This window comes from Mixophyes fleayi, chromosome 8 (assembly GCF_038048845.1).
Source record: "Mixophyes fleayi isolate aMixFle1 chromosome 8, aMixFle1.hap1, whole genome shotgun sequence".
In the NCBI taxonomy this organism is placed as follows: Eukaryota; Metazoa; Chordata; class Amphibia; order Anura; family Limnodynastidae; genus Mixophyes; species Mixophyes fleayi.
The window spans coordinates 97900624-97921436 of NC_134409.1; the positions used below are offsets into that span (position 1 = coordinate 97900624).

General features: G+C 40.3%; 1 protein-coding gene across 1 annotated transcript in view; it reads left to right on the top strand.

Moving 5' to 3' along the window:
* Positions 1 to 1652: 1652 nt before the first annotated feature.
* BAIAP2L2 (BAR/IMD domain containing adaptor protein 2 like 2) overlaps positions 1653 to 20813 on the top strand; it is a 46333-nt gene continuing 27172 nt past the window's right edge. Inside the window, exons 1-3 of the mRNA XM_075184096.1 lie at positions 1653 to 1816; positions 2257 to 2332; positions 8786 to 8872. Of these exons, the coding sequence (XP_075040197.1) occupies positions 1766 to 1816; positions 2257 to 2332; positions 8786 to 8872 (214 nt within the window). The 5' untranslated portion in view covers positions 1653 to 1765. The remainder of the gene's footprint in view (positions 1817 to 2256; positions 2333 to 8785; positions 8873 to 20813) is intronic.

The window sequence follows — 20813 nt, forward strand, 5'->3', positions numbered from 1 at the left end:
TGAAGTGCCAAGTGAGATTCAAAAGAAAGTTCAACAAGCCAGAGGTCAAACATGGTGAATGCAGAGCCCAAACAAGATCTAAGTGGGTATTCAGGAATGCAGAGGTCAGGAGCTGAAAAGAACAGGAATAACTGGTAGCGAAGAAGTTCTGTAAATCAGGGAGACCTAATAATCTGGATCCCTAATGGTTCAGAATTGCATCCTGTTGCCAGATGCAGCGGAGCTGGCCGGCATACCGGAACTATGGCGTCTGGTTGCTTGACAACTAGACGCAGAGCCCGACAGAGAGGCAGGCAGTCATTCCAAAGAAGGGAGTGCAGTATGGTGCCTGACACGGTCCTTGTGCCTGACTACCTGTGTCACAGGCATAGTTCCTGACAATATGCCCACAGGCCTTATGCCCAAATTAAATGAAAAGTATGGAAAACATACTTACCTGCTCTGTGCAGGAACCACGTATTCTCCCTGCGGCTTCCTCTTCTTCCATTTCCTCCAGCCGGCAGCGCTTCTTCTCCAGTTTGGTGCTGTACTTGATTGAAGAGGCTCTGTCCTCTTCAGTCCACATTGATCTTCTCCTGTTGCATGAAGATGGTCCTTTCTCTTTGATTTCCAGCATCTCTTCGCATTCCTAACCCACTCTTCAGATCATCTTTCTTCAACCTTCTGTAATGCTCCGACCAGACCAGTGCAGGGATTAGCGAAGTGGCTTGCCACCATTGGCTCGCTGTGGTGCCAAATTCATATGACTGGCTGACGGCAAATCTCTTCAGATTCGCTGTCACCAATGCCAGGGAGCACTATGGGAAGAGTAGACTTACCTGTGCTGGACAGGTGGACTGGTGAGTAAAATCCTCTACCTCTCTTCGCCTCCTGTCTGGCTCCAGTGTTGTCCTCTGTGTGGCTTCTCTTCTTTACCCTCTTCATGAGCACCAGTCCAGGGGGACACCATTCTAAATGTCAAGGGCTCCTCAGGCGGTCTGGGAGTAAACTCCACGTATCTGCGTCAGCTTCCTACTTTACACAGTGCGTAAGGAGTGGTAGCGTTAACGCGCCCTAACGCCCTAACTGTACTATGCCTGCGCTAGTCCAACTCTCTCCTCCACCATTAATGTGCCCTAACTGTACTATGACTACGCCAGTCCAACCCTCCTCTCCCCCCGTTAACGCACTCTGCCCTAACTGTACTTTGACTATGCCACCCATCCCTTCTCTCTCCAATCTGCCTCTCTAAGGATAGAGAGGCACAATGGGGAGATACGTCTCAGTCTGCTTGCACATTTTACTTTTTAATGCACATGCGCAGTAAGTAAAAGTGCTCATTTGACTTACATCCGACTGTGCATGATCTCCCCAGTGAGCATTGTAAACAAAGTATAAATGTGGTACAATTATTATTCTTATTGCTATATGTTTTGTGCCATATGGCTTTTTGACTAACTAACTTTGAGAAAAACATACTGGACAGTAGTATAATAATTCTTGTATTTTATATTTCTGATGTACGTTGTATTAGGACAGAAACTGTTTCACATGTCTAACTACAGTGGGAGGAACAGATCTCTGTCAGCTATTCCTAGATAATCAAGTGGTGCACTGTTTAAAAGAGCACTTGTTAAGCTCTCAGGTGTTCTGTTACCTGTATGATCAGGTATCACTGTACCTGGTGAATTATTAAACCATGCCTCTCTTCTCATAACCCAGTGATCAATGTCCAAACTCCGCTGGCAGAGATACCCCTCTTCTTGCCGGTTCCAGGAGTACAGCCATGGCTCGAGAAATGGACTCAATTTATACATCCACCATTGCATCTTATAAGGTAAGCCCACCCACATCTATTCCAATAGGGATTTAGTCTGGAACACCAGCTTTGCAATCTGTACATGAATAAAACATGTTTCTACTTAGTGTTTGGTATGTTTTTAGAAAAGGGATGGATGGCATTTTCTAAGCTTGACACTGTTTGGTTAAAATGTGTACCCAGAGTTGTATAGGGATTAGAAGGTGTACATTTGGTGTTCATTGCATTTCTAGTAGAGGAAAGAATCAATTGCTTTAGCGGAAAGGTGTGGCTGTTCAGTTCTGTCTATATCTGTCTCTCTGAATCATATTACTTATTCTGACAGCACTAGCATTTTCCACAGTGATGCAGCTAGTGAATAATAGGAACAATAATCACACAGTTTGGATCAATAAATAAATCTATTCAATTGAGCTATCAAACTTCTATATCCGTTTATCTATTTTTTTTCCTTGCAGAAAATTTTAGGTCAGTTTAACCCAGCTCTGGACAACCTTGTGTACCTGGGTAATAATTACCTGCGGGCATTAAGTGGTAAGTCTCTGTACCATTGTCTAATTAATGTCAAAAGCTTTAAGTGGGTATAGCATTTCCTTCTGAGACCTGTTTTTAACTACCTGAATATATATAGCCATATCCATACATAAGGGAAACCAATGGTATGTCTAAACAGCATTCTCTGTAAATTGTATTTACAGTAATAATTCTTTATTATATATGCTCTATCCTATGTGTGGTCAGTGACGGAATTACCATTGGATAATGGGGCCCGCTGCATAGCAGATGAAAGCCCCAGTTCCCTCCTCTGTACGCCGGGGCCCACAGCTCGCTAGTTCTGCCACTGTGTGTGGTAATATACATAGTTACATTTATTTACATTTACAATGAAAATGTACATTGAATCGTTGACAGGTGTTAAGGAAATTTGCACTAGAGACCAAAACACAAATCCTTGTCCTTGTCCTGACAAGATTTTTCATCCTATAAGGAATAATTTATATTATAGTCCTGCAATTGACTAATAATACTTCAGATGACATTCCAGGGGAATGATGATCCATTGTAAACAGTACTAAGCTGGGCATCAAATGGTCCACCGGGAAATCTACTTATAGATATCTTTATTTACAAAGAACAAATTACACGTAAAGGATCTATTGTATGGCATAGATATATATCGATATTCAGTGTTTAAATCCTCAGAGAATGTTTTTCAGGCATGACAGTAACTTAAAATAACTTTGCATGTTTTACTTGTAGCAAACATGCCAGTAGGGCCCTCTGAGATTTGGACAGAACTGGTGGGTATTTATTAACTTATATGGAAAGCCCAAGCCTGATTCCAATATAAAAAGCGCAGGCATAGCAAAAATATATAACTAATAGTTAAAAGAGCAAGGTTGGCCGAATGACTTAATATTTGGAAATCGTCCTCTGTGGTTTCAAATGTCAGTAGTTTTTCTCTGTAAGATACTATATAAACTGTAAAACACTGTATGAACTTTATGGTTCTACAAACTTAACTATTTCCTCATACACCCATACCTCAAAACGTTCCTGCCTCTTCAGTCAGGACCACATCATGATGTGAGCATGGTCACGTCCAGGGTTGTCAACTCTGAAATGAAAAACAAGCAACCGCTTAGTGAAAAAAAAGCCCAAACCAATACTAAGAAGCCCCAAAAAAGCTCAACTTACAGGAGACAGGGGTGTTGTTGTACTGAAAACTAAAGTACATGGTTCATTATTAAATAAATACATATAAAGGTTTCTACAATCTGTCTTCAATGTCTGTATAATGATATTTCTCTGCATACATTGGCTTTTAAAGTTTAAGTGGTTCCATTTTTGCGTTAAGACTTCAATATATCCTATTGACAATAACACAGTATTGTGCATACATAGACTAGACAAAAAACATATATTAAGAACCAGACCATCCTTTTCTACACCACTAATTTCTACTCTGAATTTCCATTTAGAAAACCTTTATAAGCACAAGAGGACTCATTTCTACACAAAAATGCAAAATAAGAAACAAATACAGTAAATTACCCTTTTGAAATGGGGGAAATCAATATGGCTGCAGGTTCAATAATCATTCCCAAATACACACATTTTCTTATTAAACATAATTACACCACAGCATCGCCCCCGGCAAATAAAACAGGCTAGACCCACGACATACATGGACTGTGTAATACCACACTGCCCCATGACATGACAGTATAAGATGGCACTCTGAGAAACAGTCATCTGACATGAGCAGCTTACAGAATGGGAGGGGGGGTATATAGCGGTGTGGTCATTCCAGGTTACCTGGTATAAGTGCTGTGATCGTACAGACACACCGTTTATTTGAGCAGGTTGTTGCAGATCTGCATCCCACACCACTATCAGCAAGGTACAAGGAGGCAAGGAACATCTTCCCGGTGAGCCGCTGACTGACAGCACAGCAGCCAATCAAAATCCGCCTTAGTATGAGGCCCAGACCAGCTCTTTCCACATGACTTTCAGCCATTAGGGGGCGGACGGGTGTTTGCGTGATTAACACACAAAGTGTCCTTTTAAGAAGGAGGACAAGGTGGAATGCAGGAAATAGCTGGGAAGGAAGTAAAATGCAGGTTCTGAAACATCTACCATAAAGCCCAAACCCACGACCAGCAATAAAAAAAAGCAAGCCCAATTCCGCTTCTTATAAGCAGAATTGGCAACAATTGGTCACGTCACGAGGGTGCATGCTTAGTGCTTTTGATGTGCTAATCTGTCCTTTGCCCCTCCCCTTCAAACACCCATTAATTGATGGACACTCCAGTGGCAGGAGCGAAATTGTTGCTGTGTGACAGTAACAGGCTGTGAGTGCTGCACTGCACGGTGACATGAAAGCAGAGCACCAAACTCCCTATGGAGGAGCAGCACCTGCAGCATCACAATACTAAGTAGGAAGCGCATACACAAATAGATGGCAATATTTAAACATATCACCAGGCAATGAAAAAGTGGAGGTATTTAATTTAAATCCATTGGGCGGACAGCATTTAGTAGGGCTGTGAAATGTTGCTGCACTGACCATCTGGAAAAAAACAATGCCTCCGTCGTTTCCACCTTTTGAACATACATGCTAATTTTTAAAATTTCGGGGAAGAAGTGATGTGACTGGCTGGTAGGAGGGGGCGTGGAGACGTTGTTGCTTCACCATAGCCCAACCCCCACCATTCAATGCTGTGAATCTTGGCGACTGCGGGAAGTTTGTCTACTCTTCCGGGAGTCTGGGAGGACTCCCCGAAATTCGAGAGCCTGCCGGGAATTCCAGGAGAGTAGGCAAGTATGCTTTCGAAGTAAAACGAAAGACTGGAGATACTTTATTACTTCATTTAAAACTACATTTTATCCATACGTGCATATGTGTGCAAATGATAAATGTAATATAATATCTCAGCTTGGGTGGAGTGGGGATGGGTATGGGGCGGCATCTTCTCTTCTTGGGAGTTTGGCGCTGATATGTGATACCATAGCCCAGCTCCACATACCCAGACCATTACCAACATGGAGGAGCAGCAACCGGCAGCATCACTCATAAGAAGCTGCTGTAAGTGGTCCCTCCATGTCAGTGGCTGGCGCTCAGTGTGGGGCTGCTGTGGTGAACATATAGACACTGAATGAGTGACGTTATGCCACTCATTCAGTGAAATAGTCACTCTCTACACCAGGGCACTCTAGTTTCGAGCCCTGGTTTTAGGCTGCACATTGCGGGTTATTTTAGAGTAGAATGCAATTTGTGGCTCAAACATACACATACAAAAGTGTGTATTCTCTTAACATACACCCACCTGAAAGTACAGTATAAGCATGCACTGGCATCAACATACACTTAAAATTTGATGATGAGGACTGGTGTTTGAAGGGTAAAGGAAAAAATTAATAATTTTAAATATATTGTTATAGCTGATGTAGCCCACTCTCCAAAACTGAAACCAGCACCAGCACTCACAGCTTGGAGTGGTTACCACTAATGCGGGGGAACAAACAGCATGAGGTCCACCGGTAAAAGCCACAATCAGCATAAGGCTATGCCAGGGTGCATTGGTCTCACAATAACAGAGAGACCCACAAGGGAAAATCGAGAATAAAACCCCCAGTAAAATCAAGACAATGCATTTCACGATCCTAAATTCTACAATGTAGCAAATATTTTGGGGAGGAATTAGCAAACAAACTACATTGAACTACGTTCTATGTTTGATAACCTATAAATTCTAATCAGATTATTGATTTAATTAGTCACATTGTTCCAGTTTGTCCTCATCTGGGAAACCCAAGCAGACGGGATCCACAGTTTATTTTACTGATACCTGTTTTACCATAGTAACATAGTTGATGAGGTTGAAAAAAGACACCAGTCCATCAAGTTCAACCCATTTTGGATCTCCTGCGATCCCTTTTATTTGAAATTGATCCAGATTTCATTTACTCGATTATATTAGGATTGTTTTTGCCTCCTTACTATTTATTTATTCTATTATCTAGATTTGTTTCTCAACTTTCCATTCCTAAAATTTGATCTGTGATCTGCTTAGTAGTTTATTCTATTGTACACTGTCATAGTGGTGTGAAACAAAACCAATTACCTGATACATGAGATGGCAGCCTTAGATAACACAAAGACTGATTTATACTGCTCCCTTTGGGGCTCAGGTAGAGTTGGATGTTCTTCTGTTTTATTTGGGTAAAAAATGCATATCTATACTGCGCTTTCACACACAAATGAACTGCCATATATAATATGCAGATTGAGTCACTACTTTACTACTTTGTTCACAAAATTGCGACTGAGATAGACCCGGATGGAGACGCATCTATGACTGTCGAGATCCGTATCTCTTGCGGGTGCAGAAGTGCTGGTGTAACGATTCACAATGACTATGATGACAATCAATAGCACTATCTAGCCACACTGATGGGCTGACTGCGTTTTGACGCCTCTAGCTGTTAATACTTTCCATTACTTCCATTAGATATTTCCATTTCCATTGTGTCAGGACAGAAGAATCCCATTTGATTTTTAAAGGGAAAAACAACAGATGTTCTTATTTAATTAAATTTGGATTTTTTATTTGTGTTGGTATTTAAATATATTTTATAAGAAAAATGCAATTTTCGTATCTATTATTAACACTGTCCAGATCTCATTCTCTGTTGTGTATATGACACTTTTCACATTATTTTATTGAATGTAAATGTGAAAGTCGCATTTACTACTAACACTGTCAAGCTACAGCACTCTCAGGGTGTGTAAATATACACACTTGTTACTCCTGACGTGAACCTGGCGCATGTTGGTGATGTACAGCTGTACGCATCGTGGCAGGCGTCCAACTGGACATATGCAGGAAAATAAGTCTATTCATGAGCCCATTTATCTGCAATATACTGCAGAAGAAAAATAGGACTAGATACAGGACACACTGGGGCAGCCGGTCTGAACCAAGCATACGTGTGGTTTACTACAAATTACAGAACTTTCACCTATCAGACGTTTCTATTTTCCATATTTTGCCCTTTTTAAATTTTTGTTCCATTAGTACATTTCAACAATGCCTACATTTTATTTATTTCCATTTTCAAATGATGAATACAATAACATCACCTGACAGCAAGTATAGCCATAATATAGCCAAAGTTTACACTAATACAAAAGATTACACTAAGCAACTACTTCATAGTTAGTGTATCAAAAGTGTTATGTGGGCTCATACTGCAGAACCTCTTGCGGCTGCCTAAAGATTCACAGACAACACCGTGTTAATCTCTGTCACTGATTCCACTTTTTTCTTTTTCTGTCAGTTTACGATTGTAAAGGAAATCTGAGAATAAAGCATCAACATATAGGGGTCTATTTAACGAGCGGTGAAAAGACAAAATGCCGGCATAAGCTCTGGCAAGAGGCTCTGTCATTGCTTTTTACTATATAACACTGGAGAAATCAGAGATTTCTTCAGCCTAAGCTCCAATACCAAAGCTTACTTCTGTCCCTGTAGACCTCTATGGGGACAGCAGCTCTTATCAATTTAATAAGCTCTTTTACAATGAGATCCAGCTGCAGCCTCTCCGGTGTTAATGTCCCTCCCGGATTAAAGAGCAAGTGCATAGCACTTCCTATATTAGCAAGGAACGTTAGCATGTCTTATACGAAATACTTAGTGGAGGAGGGGGGGGCTTCATCGGTTCTCTTAGAGCAACCCTGGTATGCTAAATAGCAGCAGTACTGCATTATTCATCTCTACAATTTGCAGTGATACCTATTGAGTGTTACTGCAGATCATTAATAAATAGACCCCTCAAATACAAGCATGGGATCTTTTATCTGAAAACCTGTTTATCGAGAAAGGTCCAAAAATCAAAAATGTAAAAAGTAAATGCTGCTGTTTGGTGTTAATGTCATACACGCAGACATGATCGTTAAGCGCCTCCTCCCTGTAGTTACTGTGATTAACACTGCTGAACAACCTAGTAAAGACATACCTGCCTACTCTCCCGGAATTCCCGGGAGGCTTCCGAATTTCGAGGAGTTCCCACGGACTCCCGGAAGAGTAGGCAAAACTCCTGAAATTTGGCAAAATTCATGGCAGTGAATGGAGGGGGCGGGGCTTAATGCTTCATTAAGCTCCGCCCCCACACCCTCCTCGTCCTCCTCCTTCCCCCGGATCTCCCGGGGGAGAAATCTTAAAAGTGGACATGTATGAGTAAAGAGGGAAATGCCATGAAAAGAAGGGGTTTTTTTTTAGATATAATTTTGTAAATATTAGGCATGGTTCTCCAAATAACATAAAAAAGAACCTTATCAAAAATCCTTAGTCCTAAGCATTCTGGACAACAGATTGCATAACTGTATATACATACAATATAAATCTGCCCTTATGTCTTCAGGTGGGTAATGGGTTGGTTGTTTAGTACTTGGTGTGTATAACCCTTGTTCTTTTTCTCCAGCTCTATCTGACGTTGCCGAGACTTATTATAACGCCATTAAGAAGCTAGGTGAACAGGCGCTACAGAACTCAGCGTGTCATGGACTGGGTAAGTGTAAGCGAGAGAAAGGACTGGAGGATGCTTTGTAGGGAACTCGTGTTGGAGATTTCATGGACACCTGAACTTTGATCATTTAGGATTGAAAAGCCACATTGTATTTTTCTTTACTCCATTATTGAGAGTATGGTTGTAGACATATTTACAGCTGTCATTGGAGAAATAATAATTGAGAGACCATGATATTTAATATCATCACATAATGGTATGTAATAAATAGACAAGCTAATAAGTTGTAACAGTCAGATACAACAGTAAAGCAGGAAGGAGCTGGGGGCCACAGGTGAAGGGTCAGAGGGCTGCCTGTTGCCCATCATTGGTGTAGAGCAGTGTTGGCTAACCTGTGACACTCCAGGTGTTGTGAAACTACAAGTCCCAGCATGCTTTGCCAATATATATAGCAGCTTATTGCTGGAAGGGTATACTGGAACTTGTAGTTTCACAACACCTGGAGTGTCACAGGTGAACACTGGTGTAGAGGAAGCTGGCCTGAGAACAAGCACTCCCAATTTGAATTAATACTATATTATGCTGACTCCAGGCCAGCTTCTTTTACAGCTCTTCTGCCCTACCTGGAGAGCGAATAAAATTATCTTGCTCATGTTTTCTTTTGCTCACAAAGCATTCTCTGTAGTGAACCAAACAAAAAAATAACGATAAAGCACCCGATGACAGGTCTGCTTTCAATAAATCTTTGACACAAGAGTCAATCAGCACAGATCAAATGGTGTCATGTTTCTATGACAATGTTTGTACACAGGTAAAACTGAGATTTCCAGGGATGGGAGTGGCAGCCACAAACTTTACAATAAATAAATTATGGTACATGAAAGGTGTCCGTGGTGACACGAAATACAAGCACAATATCTTGGGAGTGTTTGTACTTTGAACTCATTAAACAGATGAGAGCATTTGCATCCAGAGTTCCATTCTCCCAACAAAAACACTGACTTCTAAATTGAATAAAACTCAGCAATCTTGTCCTTTATTCAATTGTAAAATCAGAAACTGGTTTCAGGCAGCTCTATTTACCATCTACAAATGTGGCTCCTTCATAATAATGTACTTTTACAGTAGCAGTGGACACTAGAAATATTATACAGTGTGATCGTTATCAGAATATCAGATTACAAGGAAACTGTTGCTTAAATCAGAGAAATACTCCATCCATATAATCTGGTTTTCTGTTTTATTGCTCTCTCAGCAGTTACGGTAACCAGCTTTAAATGTATATCTAGATGATGAAAAGGATGAGCCATTATGTTGTTCCTACAAGATTTTATTGCATTCTTACATACTTTGTGATGGGAAACTGCTGCTTGTTTTTTCAATATAATAGTGACATTGAAGGGGAAGTATTTGTTACGAGATGACAATTTTCTAACTGCATGTATAATTTATATACTTTATAGCAGTTAGAATTGACTAGAGTGGGAACACCTGTTTGTCTTCATCTTTTGTTCCTCCAGAGTTTCCCAATGTGTAGCCAATTAGAGCATTTGTTTGTTTGTTTGGCTTCAGTGTTATATATTCCCGTCATCACATCATGACACACACACAGGGCCGTAACTAGGGCTGTGCAACAGGGGCGTTCACAGTAACACGGCAGAATTTCTGGAGATGATTGTGCTGACCTTGTGGGAGGTAGTGACTAGTCTATTCGGGTGATTGTATAAGCGAAAGCATGACTGTGTGTGTCATTATGTGATGACAGGAATATACAACACTGAAGCCAAACAGAGTTTCAAAATAAAAGGTGTAAGGCTCACTAACAGCATAGAGTTGCAATGTGAGACCACTGTCATACTGAAGACTGCGGTGTCAAATGCACCGTTACACATATGACATGACATTCATGCGTCCAACTTTTTTCTTCTATTAGCATAACTGCAGTTTATTATCTTTCACAATGTACAGCAGCTCTAAAAGGGATCACTTGTTGTACCAAATGAGTTAGGAGAGAGGCTAGAGATCAGGTTAATGCTTAGTAATCTATATAACAATAACGATATAGGGGTCTATGTACTAAGGCAAATATGAAGGAAAGAAATGTGCATTTTCACTCTCATTCTCCACTGGCACTGTCCCCTCTTCCTTTAAACATGCCCTTATCTCTCCCATTCTCAAAAAAACTCAATCTTGACCCCACCTCATTTGCAAACTATCGCTCCATCTCACTTCTCCCCTTCACCTCTAAACTACTCAAGAGGATAGTCTGCAACTGCCTCACTAGGCACCACTCGGACAACTTCCTCCTTGACCCTCTCCAATCTGATTTCCGTCCCCTTCACTCCACTTGCCAAAGTTACTAATGACCTCATCATGGCTAAATCAATCTAAGGGCCACTTCTTCCTGCTCATCCTCCTGGACCTCTCAGTGACCTTTGATACAGTCGACCATCCCCTCTTGCTGAAGACCCTTCTTTCTCAGCCTCTCTGGCTCTGTCCTCGCTTGGTTCATCTCTCATCTCGCCAACAGCTCCTTCTCTGTATCCATTTCTGGTTCTGCCCGCCCTGCAGAAGTTCTGCAGGGCTCGGTTCGTGGACAGCTACTCTTTTCACTCTACACTACCTCCCTGGGTGATCTCATCACTTTTGGTCTCCAATATCGCCTCTACGCTGATGACATTCAACTCTACATTTCACCTCCCGATTCCCCCCCCTCTCCTCTCACGTGTATCTGACTGCCTCATTGTCTTCCCTCCTTCTAAATCTTCTTCCCATCTTGATCTCTATATCACTGTTAACAATACCAACATCTCATCTGTTCCCTAACTCCTTTGCCTGGGCGTCACCCTTGACTCTTCCCTCTCCTTTGCCCCCCACATTCAATCTCTCGCCCAATAATGTCGCCTCCAACTCCGCAATATGGCCCACATCACTCATCATTTCCGTCTTGATAATTGTAACCTTCTCACTGGTCTCCCCCTCTCCCATCTGGCCCCCCTCAGGTCTATACTCAGCGCTGCTGCTAGACTCATCTTCCTCACCCGCCGCTCTTCTTATGCCTCCCCTCTCTGTCTTGCCTTACACTGGCTTCTTTTCCCCTACAGAATCCTTTTCAAACTCCTCAACCTCACCTACTAGGCCCTCTTCCACTCCACTGCCCCTTAAATCTCCAGTCTCCTCTCTACTCACACCCCATTCCGTTCCCTGCGATCGGCCAATGACCTCCACCTCTCCTCCACTCTGATCACCTTATCCCACTCCAGAGTCCAAGATTTCTCCCGAGCTGTCCCAATCCACTGGAACAACCTCATGCTCCAGCTGACTGTCCCATAATTTTGCACTTTTAAATGGGCATTTAAAGTTGGACGCAATTTCCCTCTAAAACGCTGACAGTATGTTGAGCTTGACAAATCTAAGCTAACTGCCATCACTATCAGTTTGTAACCCGCACCAGTGACGGAGCACCTGAAAGTTTCCCGTCTCCTGACAGACGCGTATACGACTGAGTTTCAGTCTACATAAGTTGCATTTGCTCCAACTTGCATGCCTCCTCATTCCCCATTCCACCTCTTCAATCGTAAGGGGCCACAAGCAGCCATAAGCACTAGATGCGTTGCAAATGTAATTAATGGTTGCAAATTTAATTAGTGCTCCATAGGCATGCACAAAAGTAAAAAAGCTTATTATTTGCTGATAACGCAGTTTGAGTTCAAGTTGACATGAGCTCCTTAATCTTGAATTTAATGTAATCATTACCATATGGTATGTGCTCCCTACCTTTACTGAGCAGAGCATATTGTATGTATAACAAAATATTACATACGGTATCACTCTGCTCCAAAAATGGAGCACTGCGGCTGTATTTACATTGGTACAAAGAGCCTCTAATTTGTATCTTTCAGCTTATGTAATGCAGCCCAGGGCAGTTATTAATGTTATTTTAAAGGTCACTGACAAAAGTAGCTGACATAACTAAAGAGTTCAAACACTACCATCCCTTAACACTTTTGTTGTGTGAGCTATGAACTAACTTTGTGACTTATCCAGGTCATATGTTAGCTGTATAAAATAACAGTAATCAATATGAGGCAGACACTAGAATATTTTTTTCCTTTATGTGGACCAACTCTAAGTTGTTCTAATTGATAATACATGGGAGGAGTCACTGACTAGAGCGTCCACTGGAAATGCTGGTCACACCCACCATACTGCACCTAACCACTTCATCATTTTCATAGACAAAATTTCCAGCTCTCCTTACCTGCGATTACCTATGACAAGTGATGCGTACTACTGTACATCACTAGCACAGTAACATTGTTGCATGTTACATTTAGCATCTATTCTAATGCATTGTGCGTAAAGCGCTATACATCATAATGGTTAGTTTGCTTGGTTAGAAAGGCAACCAAATCAGGGTTTCCCCAACCAATAAATCCTAAACCTCTGCCACATGCTTTGTGTTTATTATGGCAGGTACAGAAAACCTACAAGTGCACAGAATTACATTTAAAATATGACATATCTTATCTTGAGAGGCGTTGTTCATAAGGTCAGGCAGCTAATAAATTATGTGATCAATATGAAAGAACAAATCAGTTCAAAGAGATAACTATAGAAAAGTGTAGTCTTTATCTCTTTCCTAGTCATTGTGGAGAGTTGCACCCAGATGACAGAGGACTTTGATACTAAGAGAACTGTAAAGGACAGTAAACACATGGAGATTTTAACCTTTTTAATCTAATTGGTTGTTCTGTGTGTATACATTTAGTCATCACAATCTGAAGATGATCACATATAGTATAACATCTTTTTTTATTATTATTATTATTATTATTGTTGTTATTATTATTATTATTATTAGCAAGTTTAGCAAAGTCATACAAAGACATTCTATTTTAGCAATTTTAGCTTACAGAATGCAATACACAATAGCAAAATAAAGGGCGCCTTGTATTGTGGGCAAAGCCAACTCGGCTTCATATGAAATTAAAAGGTGAAAGTTTAAAGAAGGAGAAGGGAGGTGAAGAATAAGGGTGGGAGGGTCTTGCTGGGATACAAACATGTGTTATAGGGTAGGGGTTGATTCAAGGGGACACTTACAGCAAAATTTGTTGTCTAAGTACAGGTCTGATTAGGTCATGTCGAGAAGGCACGTTCCATGATAGCCAGATCTTGCGGAAAGTTTTGGATGATTTGGTCATGATAGAAGTCATGTATTCCACATGTGCCAGAGTCTGCTAAGAACAGTTTGGGCCAAGGAGTCTGAGGGAGTTTTCCAGTTGGATGCTAACTGACAGGTGGCAGCTGAGATTTTGTGCCTTATAAGTTTATTTTTATTTATTTTGGGAAAAGGGTGACATTCACTTGAATTATAGAAAATATAAGATCTGGAGTTGTGGGTCACATTTTATGCAGTCTGGTGGAAATGTAGTGTTATCAGAACAATAGTTTATGTGTTTTTATAAAGTTTAAGACATATAGACCTATTTGTTCCATACTTCTGCCCATTTATCTTCATTTAGTGTTCCTGTGATATCCAATTTGTATTTTAATTTGTGATGATTCTTCATAAAAGTGTTTGGTATTGTGAGTTCAGTGTATTTGTGGAAATCAGTACTTTGAATGAGGCATATCGTTTTGTACAATTAAATTTTTTGTTCTATTACTGTTACTATGGTAATAGATGTGCATTATTACAATTAGTATGGTAATTTCAACACTAATTTTTACTTGCAGCTCTGTGAGCCATGATCAAAAATCCTCTGTCACGAGCCACGGCGGTATGCCGCATCCTGGTGTGATCTAGCAGCCGGGCACGTGCATTAGTTACAATGCACTGTTATTATTCTTTGGGGTTATCTTTGTGGCATAGAGTAGGAGGGTGTAGGGACATCCTCCAACTCCAGGGGGAGCTCTCCTATGATTTTAATTTGTTCATTTATATATTTATACATGTTTGTGGTTTATGTTTTTACCTATGCTAGTTCTAAGCTAGTAATTAATTAGCAGCCTCCTGAGGCTGATTGTCAGCCCTGTCCTCCTCCTTTCTGATTTGCCCATCAAAGTATTTAAGGCAGGGAGGGCTTAGCCTCTCTGCTGATTATAGCGCTCAGTATCCTGTTAGCTAACCTGCTCCTGTGCTTTGTTTGGTGAAAGCCTTTTGGATGACTTCTGTGTATGACCTCTGCCTGTTTTCTGGATCTTGATACCTGCTTGTTCCCCTGACCTTCTGCCTGTTACCTGGATAAGTTATTTGCTTGTGGCCCTGACCTTCTGACTGTTACCTGGACTTGAATCATTGCTTGTGGCCCTGACGCTGCTTGTATCTGACCTCCCTGCCTGTTCTCAGTTTAGGCAAGTCTGACATTACTCACTCTATTCCGGACGGCAGACCTCTGGCCTGTTCCTAATTTCGTGTTGTCACCTCCCACTCCCGTGTGCAGCAGTACGATCATTAACTTGTACTACACTGAGTATAAGACCTAGGGGCAACCGAGTGCCTGTGAACATAACCAGTCTCTATGGGAAAGACGGCTGCTATAGGTGAAAACCTCTACCGCTAGTTCTACAAGTTTATGATGCACTGGTTGCCATAACATCCTCGTTAAAATTACTGTACTAATGATAACAATTTGCGTCATGCGTTGTTCTAAAGGAATCTGCCCCTATAAGTGAGTTGAAGATATCATATTTGTCCTGTTACAGTTTGTACAACTGTAAGTCAGATAAAAAACAGACTTCAGATTCAAGTTGGATGAACACTGTGGATGAGCTACAGAGGCAGAGAATGCTCCACTGATTTCTCTTGCAGTGTGCATTGAGGAACAATCAGCATTTCTAATGAAGATTGCAGTTGATTGAGAGCAATAGTCACAAGAAAAGAGCAGAGGCATAGTACCTGAGCGCCCCTCCACTTAAAGACATTACTTACAAAAGAAATACTTGCTTTTAAACTTCTACATTAAAAAAATAATTAAACATTTCCTTACTTTACAGATAACTAGTAAATTAGCCTAAGAGGGTCTCTTACATAGGACCACTTTGTCATCCAGACCACAAAATCGTCTTTCTCAGGCTTAGAAATAAGTTTAACATCATAAATCTTTTGTGAGAGGAGGTTTTAAGTGGAATCTTAAAAAGTGTCCCATAGCATCCGTATGTCTGCACTCTGCTATGCCTCTGTAATTTTTAAAAAAACTCAGAGACATTTTCCTTGACTCACTGTTGACTTTGGAAAGTGGTATTCCGCCTTATATTTAATATAACCAAGGTTTGGATGCCATGATTCCCTCCTTCTATGACTATTCTATGACATCAAAACACACTCATCGGTTGCTATGGCATATTCTAAACAGAGATGTCAAATTATTTAATGCTGGAGAAAAAAACAGACCTGCCCACCCTAACCTCCATTGTAGGAGAGTCTGGCTCTTTTATAACATGGACACATATTGTGCACTATCTCTAAGACCCCAGTGAAATCTCACTCAATCTTGTCACCTTGGCTCGACTACTATGGGGCTTCCCTCCTTCCTTTATCCTTTGGCTTCTAACTTATGCGCACATCTGTATCCAGAGCCCATGCAACCGGAAATTAAATATATCTTGTCATAGACATAAAAAGCTTCTGGCTCTTCACATCTTGCTTTGCACTTATGAGGATTTTGGTCTAACATTCTGTCATTTTTAGACTGATGATTGCACTTGTTTTTAAGAGTAGGGGACACACAATGAACCTTATCCTTATACTATTTCATGCTTTTCCAATTTCAATGTATGGTCCTGCGTTCCTACCGAACATCAATGTGTACTCCCATAGGGTTCTTGCATTCCCTGCTTTAGATACATTTTCCAGGCAAATTGAGTGAAGTTCAGTGCAGAGTTCAGTGTGGAGAGAGCACCCATGTGTATAAGCCCTAACCAGGCTAATTAACCCTTGCTCTGCCGTACATTGTCCATTTAAAAAATATATAAAAGGCATTTATCCTGTTTGCTTTTTAATTCTCTTTAGCCTTTAAACATTTTCATGAATATCTCTGTATATTTAATGAACATTGGCCTCAACAAAAAGGCCACTAAACTTTTTTTGGCTCTACTGTATTATTTTTACAGTTTTGGATCTAATGCAGTGATAGGCAATTTACTTTAAGGTCTGCAATTTCTGTACCCCCAAATCACTTATTTCAAAATGCACCCTCATACCCAACTGCTTCAAACTTTCACTACATGTCACTCAGACCTGCCACTTGCTCCACTTGCCCACACATGCCGTCAGGTACCATATGTAAACAAACCCCCCCCCCCCCCCCCCCACACACATGCTACTCAGACATCCCTACAATGGCAATTTTTAAACTTTTGCCAGCTGCCAGGACCTGCAGCTCTATAGACAGGCAGTGTAACAATGATGTGTTTACTAACCTCACAGCTAGGATGCAGCGTGTTGTATTTAGCGATTTTATAGCAAACTCGGACTTGCATAGCTAGAGCATACTTGCCAACTCTCCCGGAAAGTCCGGGAGACTCCCGAAATTCGGGTCAGTCTCCCGGGCGAGCTAGCATTTCTCCCGCAACCTGAGATTCAGGCCATTTTGGAGGGCAGGAGGGGGCGGGGCGAGACCAATTGCGTAATTTTGGCCCCACGGCGGAAATTATGTTTTCGCGCGGGGAGGGGGTCCAAAATGACACGCTTGGCCTCGCCCCACCCCCTCCCGCCCTCCAGTCATGCCCCCTCTCCCGGAACCGGGAGTTGGCAAGTATGAGCTAGAGTGGCAAACAGTAGGGACTTCAATCTCTAGCAAGTTTTGAAATTGCGATTTTCACAGATACACATTTCTGGCAATTTTACATCAAATCTCAGATTAACACTTTGGCAAGTTTCAACTCTCCCGAGAAAATCGCAGATTTTCAAAATCGGAGCTTGATACATTTACCCCCAGATATGACCCTGCACATTGGAACCAGCTATGGCTCATCATATTTGATTTGGTACCCCTTATGACTTTGCATATTAAACTGGACACCGGATATCATTTTGTATATTAGATTTGTTACCAGATATGGCTCTCCATAATAGATATGTTACCAGGTATGTATTTGTATGTTGTACTAGCCACCAGGTTTTATTCTGCATACTAGACCTGTCACTAGATATAATTCTGCTTGTTAAATTTGGCACCTGATATGGATTTGTATATTAGTCATAACAATTTGGTATATAGCTATATTTTATACATGGAACTGCAGCCACTAGGTGGAACTAATGACGAGTGAAACTGCAGTGGAATTTCCTACAAATTGAAATTCACTGAGGAATCGGCCGTTTCACAGAAGTGTGAAGCTCCGATGATACAATCTTCGAGTTCTAATTTTGCTTCACAAAATAACATTCCACACTGTGTTTGTAAATTCTGCTTTCCACTTTTTTGTACAATGTACAGTTTGTAAAGAGATGGGATGCTGATGGGGTCAGTTATTTGTGCTCTGTGCTGTGGTTGGGGTAGAAGTAGGAAATAACATGTAAAACACATCAGACCAAATTTCCATGCCCAAATACGGATATTAACCTCATAACCTCCCTGTTACCACCCCACTATACAGTTCTTGCAAAACTTAGATTTATTCTATGTCTACACTCAAACAATCTACTGATCCCCTACCCACATAGCCCTAATCAGCAACTTTTCCCTTTGCAATCTGCCTGGACTAATATGCAATATTGTAATATACAGCACTTAATCTCATGAGCAAAAATCCTATTTTCCTATAGATAGATTTCTATTAAAAAGCAGCGAAATATAAAAAATGTTGATGTGTGTTGTGTATTAAAATAAAATACCCAGACAGGCGGCAAAAAGAAGGTATTATATAGTCATGATATATGAGATAATGAGATAGACCATTTAGTGAGAGATTGGTTCCTATACCTCTGTATCACAAATTGTGAAATTCATATATAAGTCGCTAAACCCAAGTGTGTTAATATTTATATATATAAAGAGAGAAATTATCTTCAAACCTGTAATCTAGGTCTGAAGATTCCTATATTAGTGTCCAACCATAGTAGGTTTTACACATATAGGTAGCCACCTATGTGGGAGGGTATATGATTTCATGATTTAGTCATGGGGAACTATGATAACCCACTTCACAATGTATATTAATAATCAGTGTAATTAATACTAATCCGGCTATAATAGTAATCCCCTAGTAATGTATCATCCGGTTCAGATATCATACAGGTATGGTAATATGCAATACCACTGCTAATGATTGATATCTGCTTTGTAAAAAGAGTAAATCACAGTCCCTTAATATGGTGACCAATGCATATATATCAGGGTGTTATCTAACATCTCTATCCCCTGTCTCTCTGAGTAATGGCCACTATCATAGACAGATCCTTCCATAAATAACATCTGTCAGATATCTTCAGTGCATATCTGATAACAGGATTCCGTGATAATCCTCCTTTTTAATACATAATGGGTGTCATATCCCTCCTACATGTCGTCTTATACATATATCATAGACGAGTTATAGCTACTAAACAGCTGACAATGAAGAGGTTAATCACAATCTCTCTATATAATGATCAGTACGTAAATCACTAACTCAGAGGTTTATTTACTAAAATTGCTCAATGGTGCAAATCTGTCCTAAAACTATACTAACCAGACATCTGCTTTCATTGTCTTACTTGCACTAGATAGATAAAAGCTCATTTATGATTGGTCTCTATTATTAAGTGCTGATTTGCTTGGTAAAAGAGAGTCAAGAGTAAAGGTCAGGCCAATATACAAGTGACAAAAAATGTAAAAGAGGTTGTGATGGCTCATCATGGTGTGTATGGTGTGTAGTACTTCTTGCCATCACCAGGACAGTAGGAGTTCCTTTTAATGCTGATTGACATTTCTGGAAGCTATACCTTTATATTGAAAACTACACTAGCAATACACTCAATTTTTTTTATAATATACTGAAATGTCAAAGTTTATGACATAATACAACGGTATGACAGAGGGGATGTGGAGAACCCATTGAAAGGGAAATGCAAAAGACCCTATAACATTTTCAGTATAACAGATCTGTGTTCTGACTTTATTTGTAACTTGTATGTGCTGAATGAGAGGCAATTTAAAGTTTCAAATGCCAAGGAAAATTTTGTGGAAAAGCAATTATTTTTTGTCGGTCCTTATTAGTAAGGGGTCTATTTATTAAGACTTTTACGTTAAGCAGAATTTTGATCGCTGCAATAGGACCCTTTCACATGTGTGAGTCCTAGTTCCAGGTTCTCTCAAAAATTAATACATTGAAAAAAGAAAAACATTAAATAAACTTTGAAAAAGGAAAAATGCTTTAAGTTAATAATACGGCATTCTTCCATTGCTGTAGCAATCCGAGAACAGCGGCAGTACTTGTACCACCGCTGCCCTTGGTAAATAAGCTTTTCCGCTTTCCCTTTAATAAATAAACCCCTAAATCTCTTTTTATTATAAATCTTTTCGAATAAATCCTTAATAGTCTCTCAAATGTGTCTGTCTTCTACCAGTACTTGCAATGTATTTCATTATTTAGTACTGTGTTAAGGCGACATCGAACAAAATGAGTCAAAGGGGTACAAAACTGGCATCTTTACCTTTGGTGCTAAAACATGATAAATGTATTTTTTTATTTAGATCTGTGACAAAAATAAGAGTAATATTTTCCGGGCTTAAAATGTTAAATATTTTAGTTTATTGTATGGCAAAACATAAATGTTGTAAATCCCTTCCATTGAGAGACAATTATCTCCAGCAACCAATCAGATTATTGCTGACATTTTTTAGAATGTACTAGATGATGACTAGACTGTGATTGGTTGCTATAGGCATCATCTCCAATTTGTCAAACCTCCAGTTTAGTAAATATACCCCTAAGTGTGTTAACATTGCTTTCTGTCCATGCAGTGTGAATGTAGGAGCTATACTCCTGTCCACCT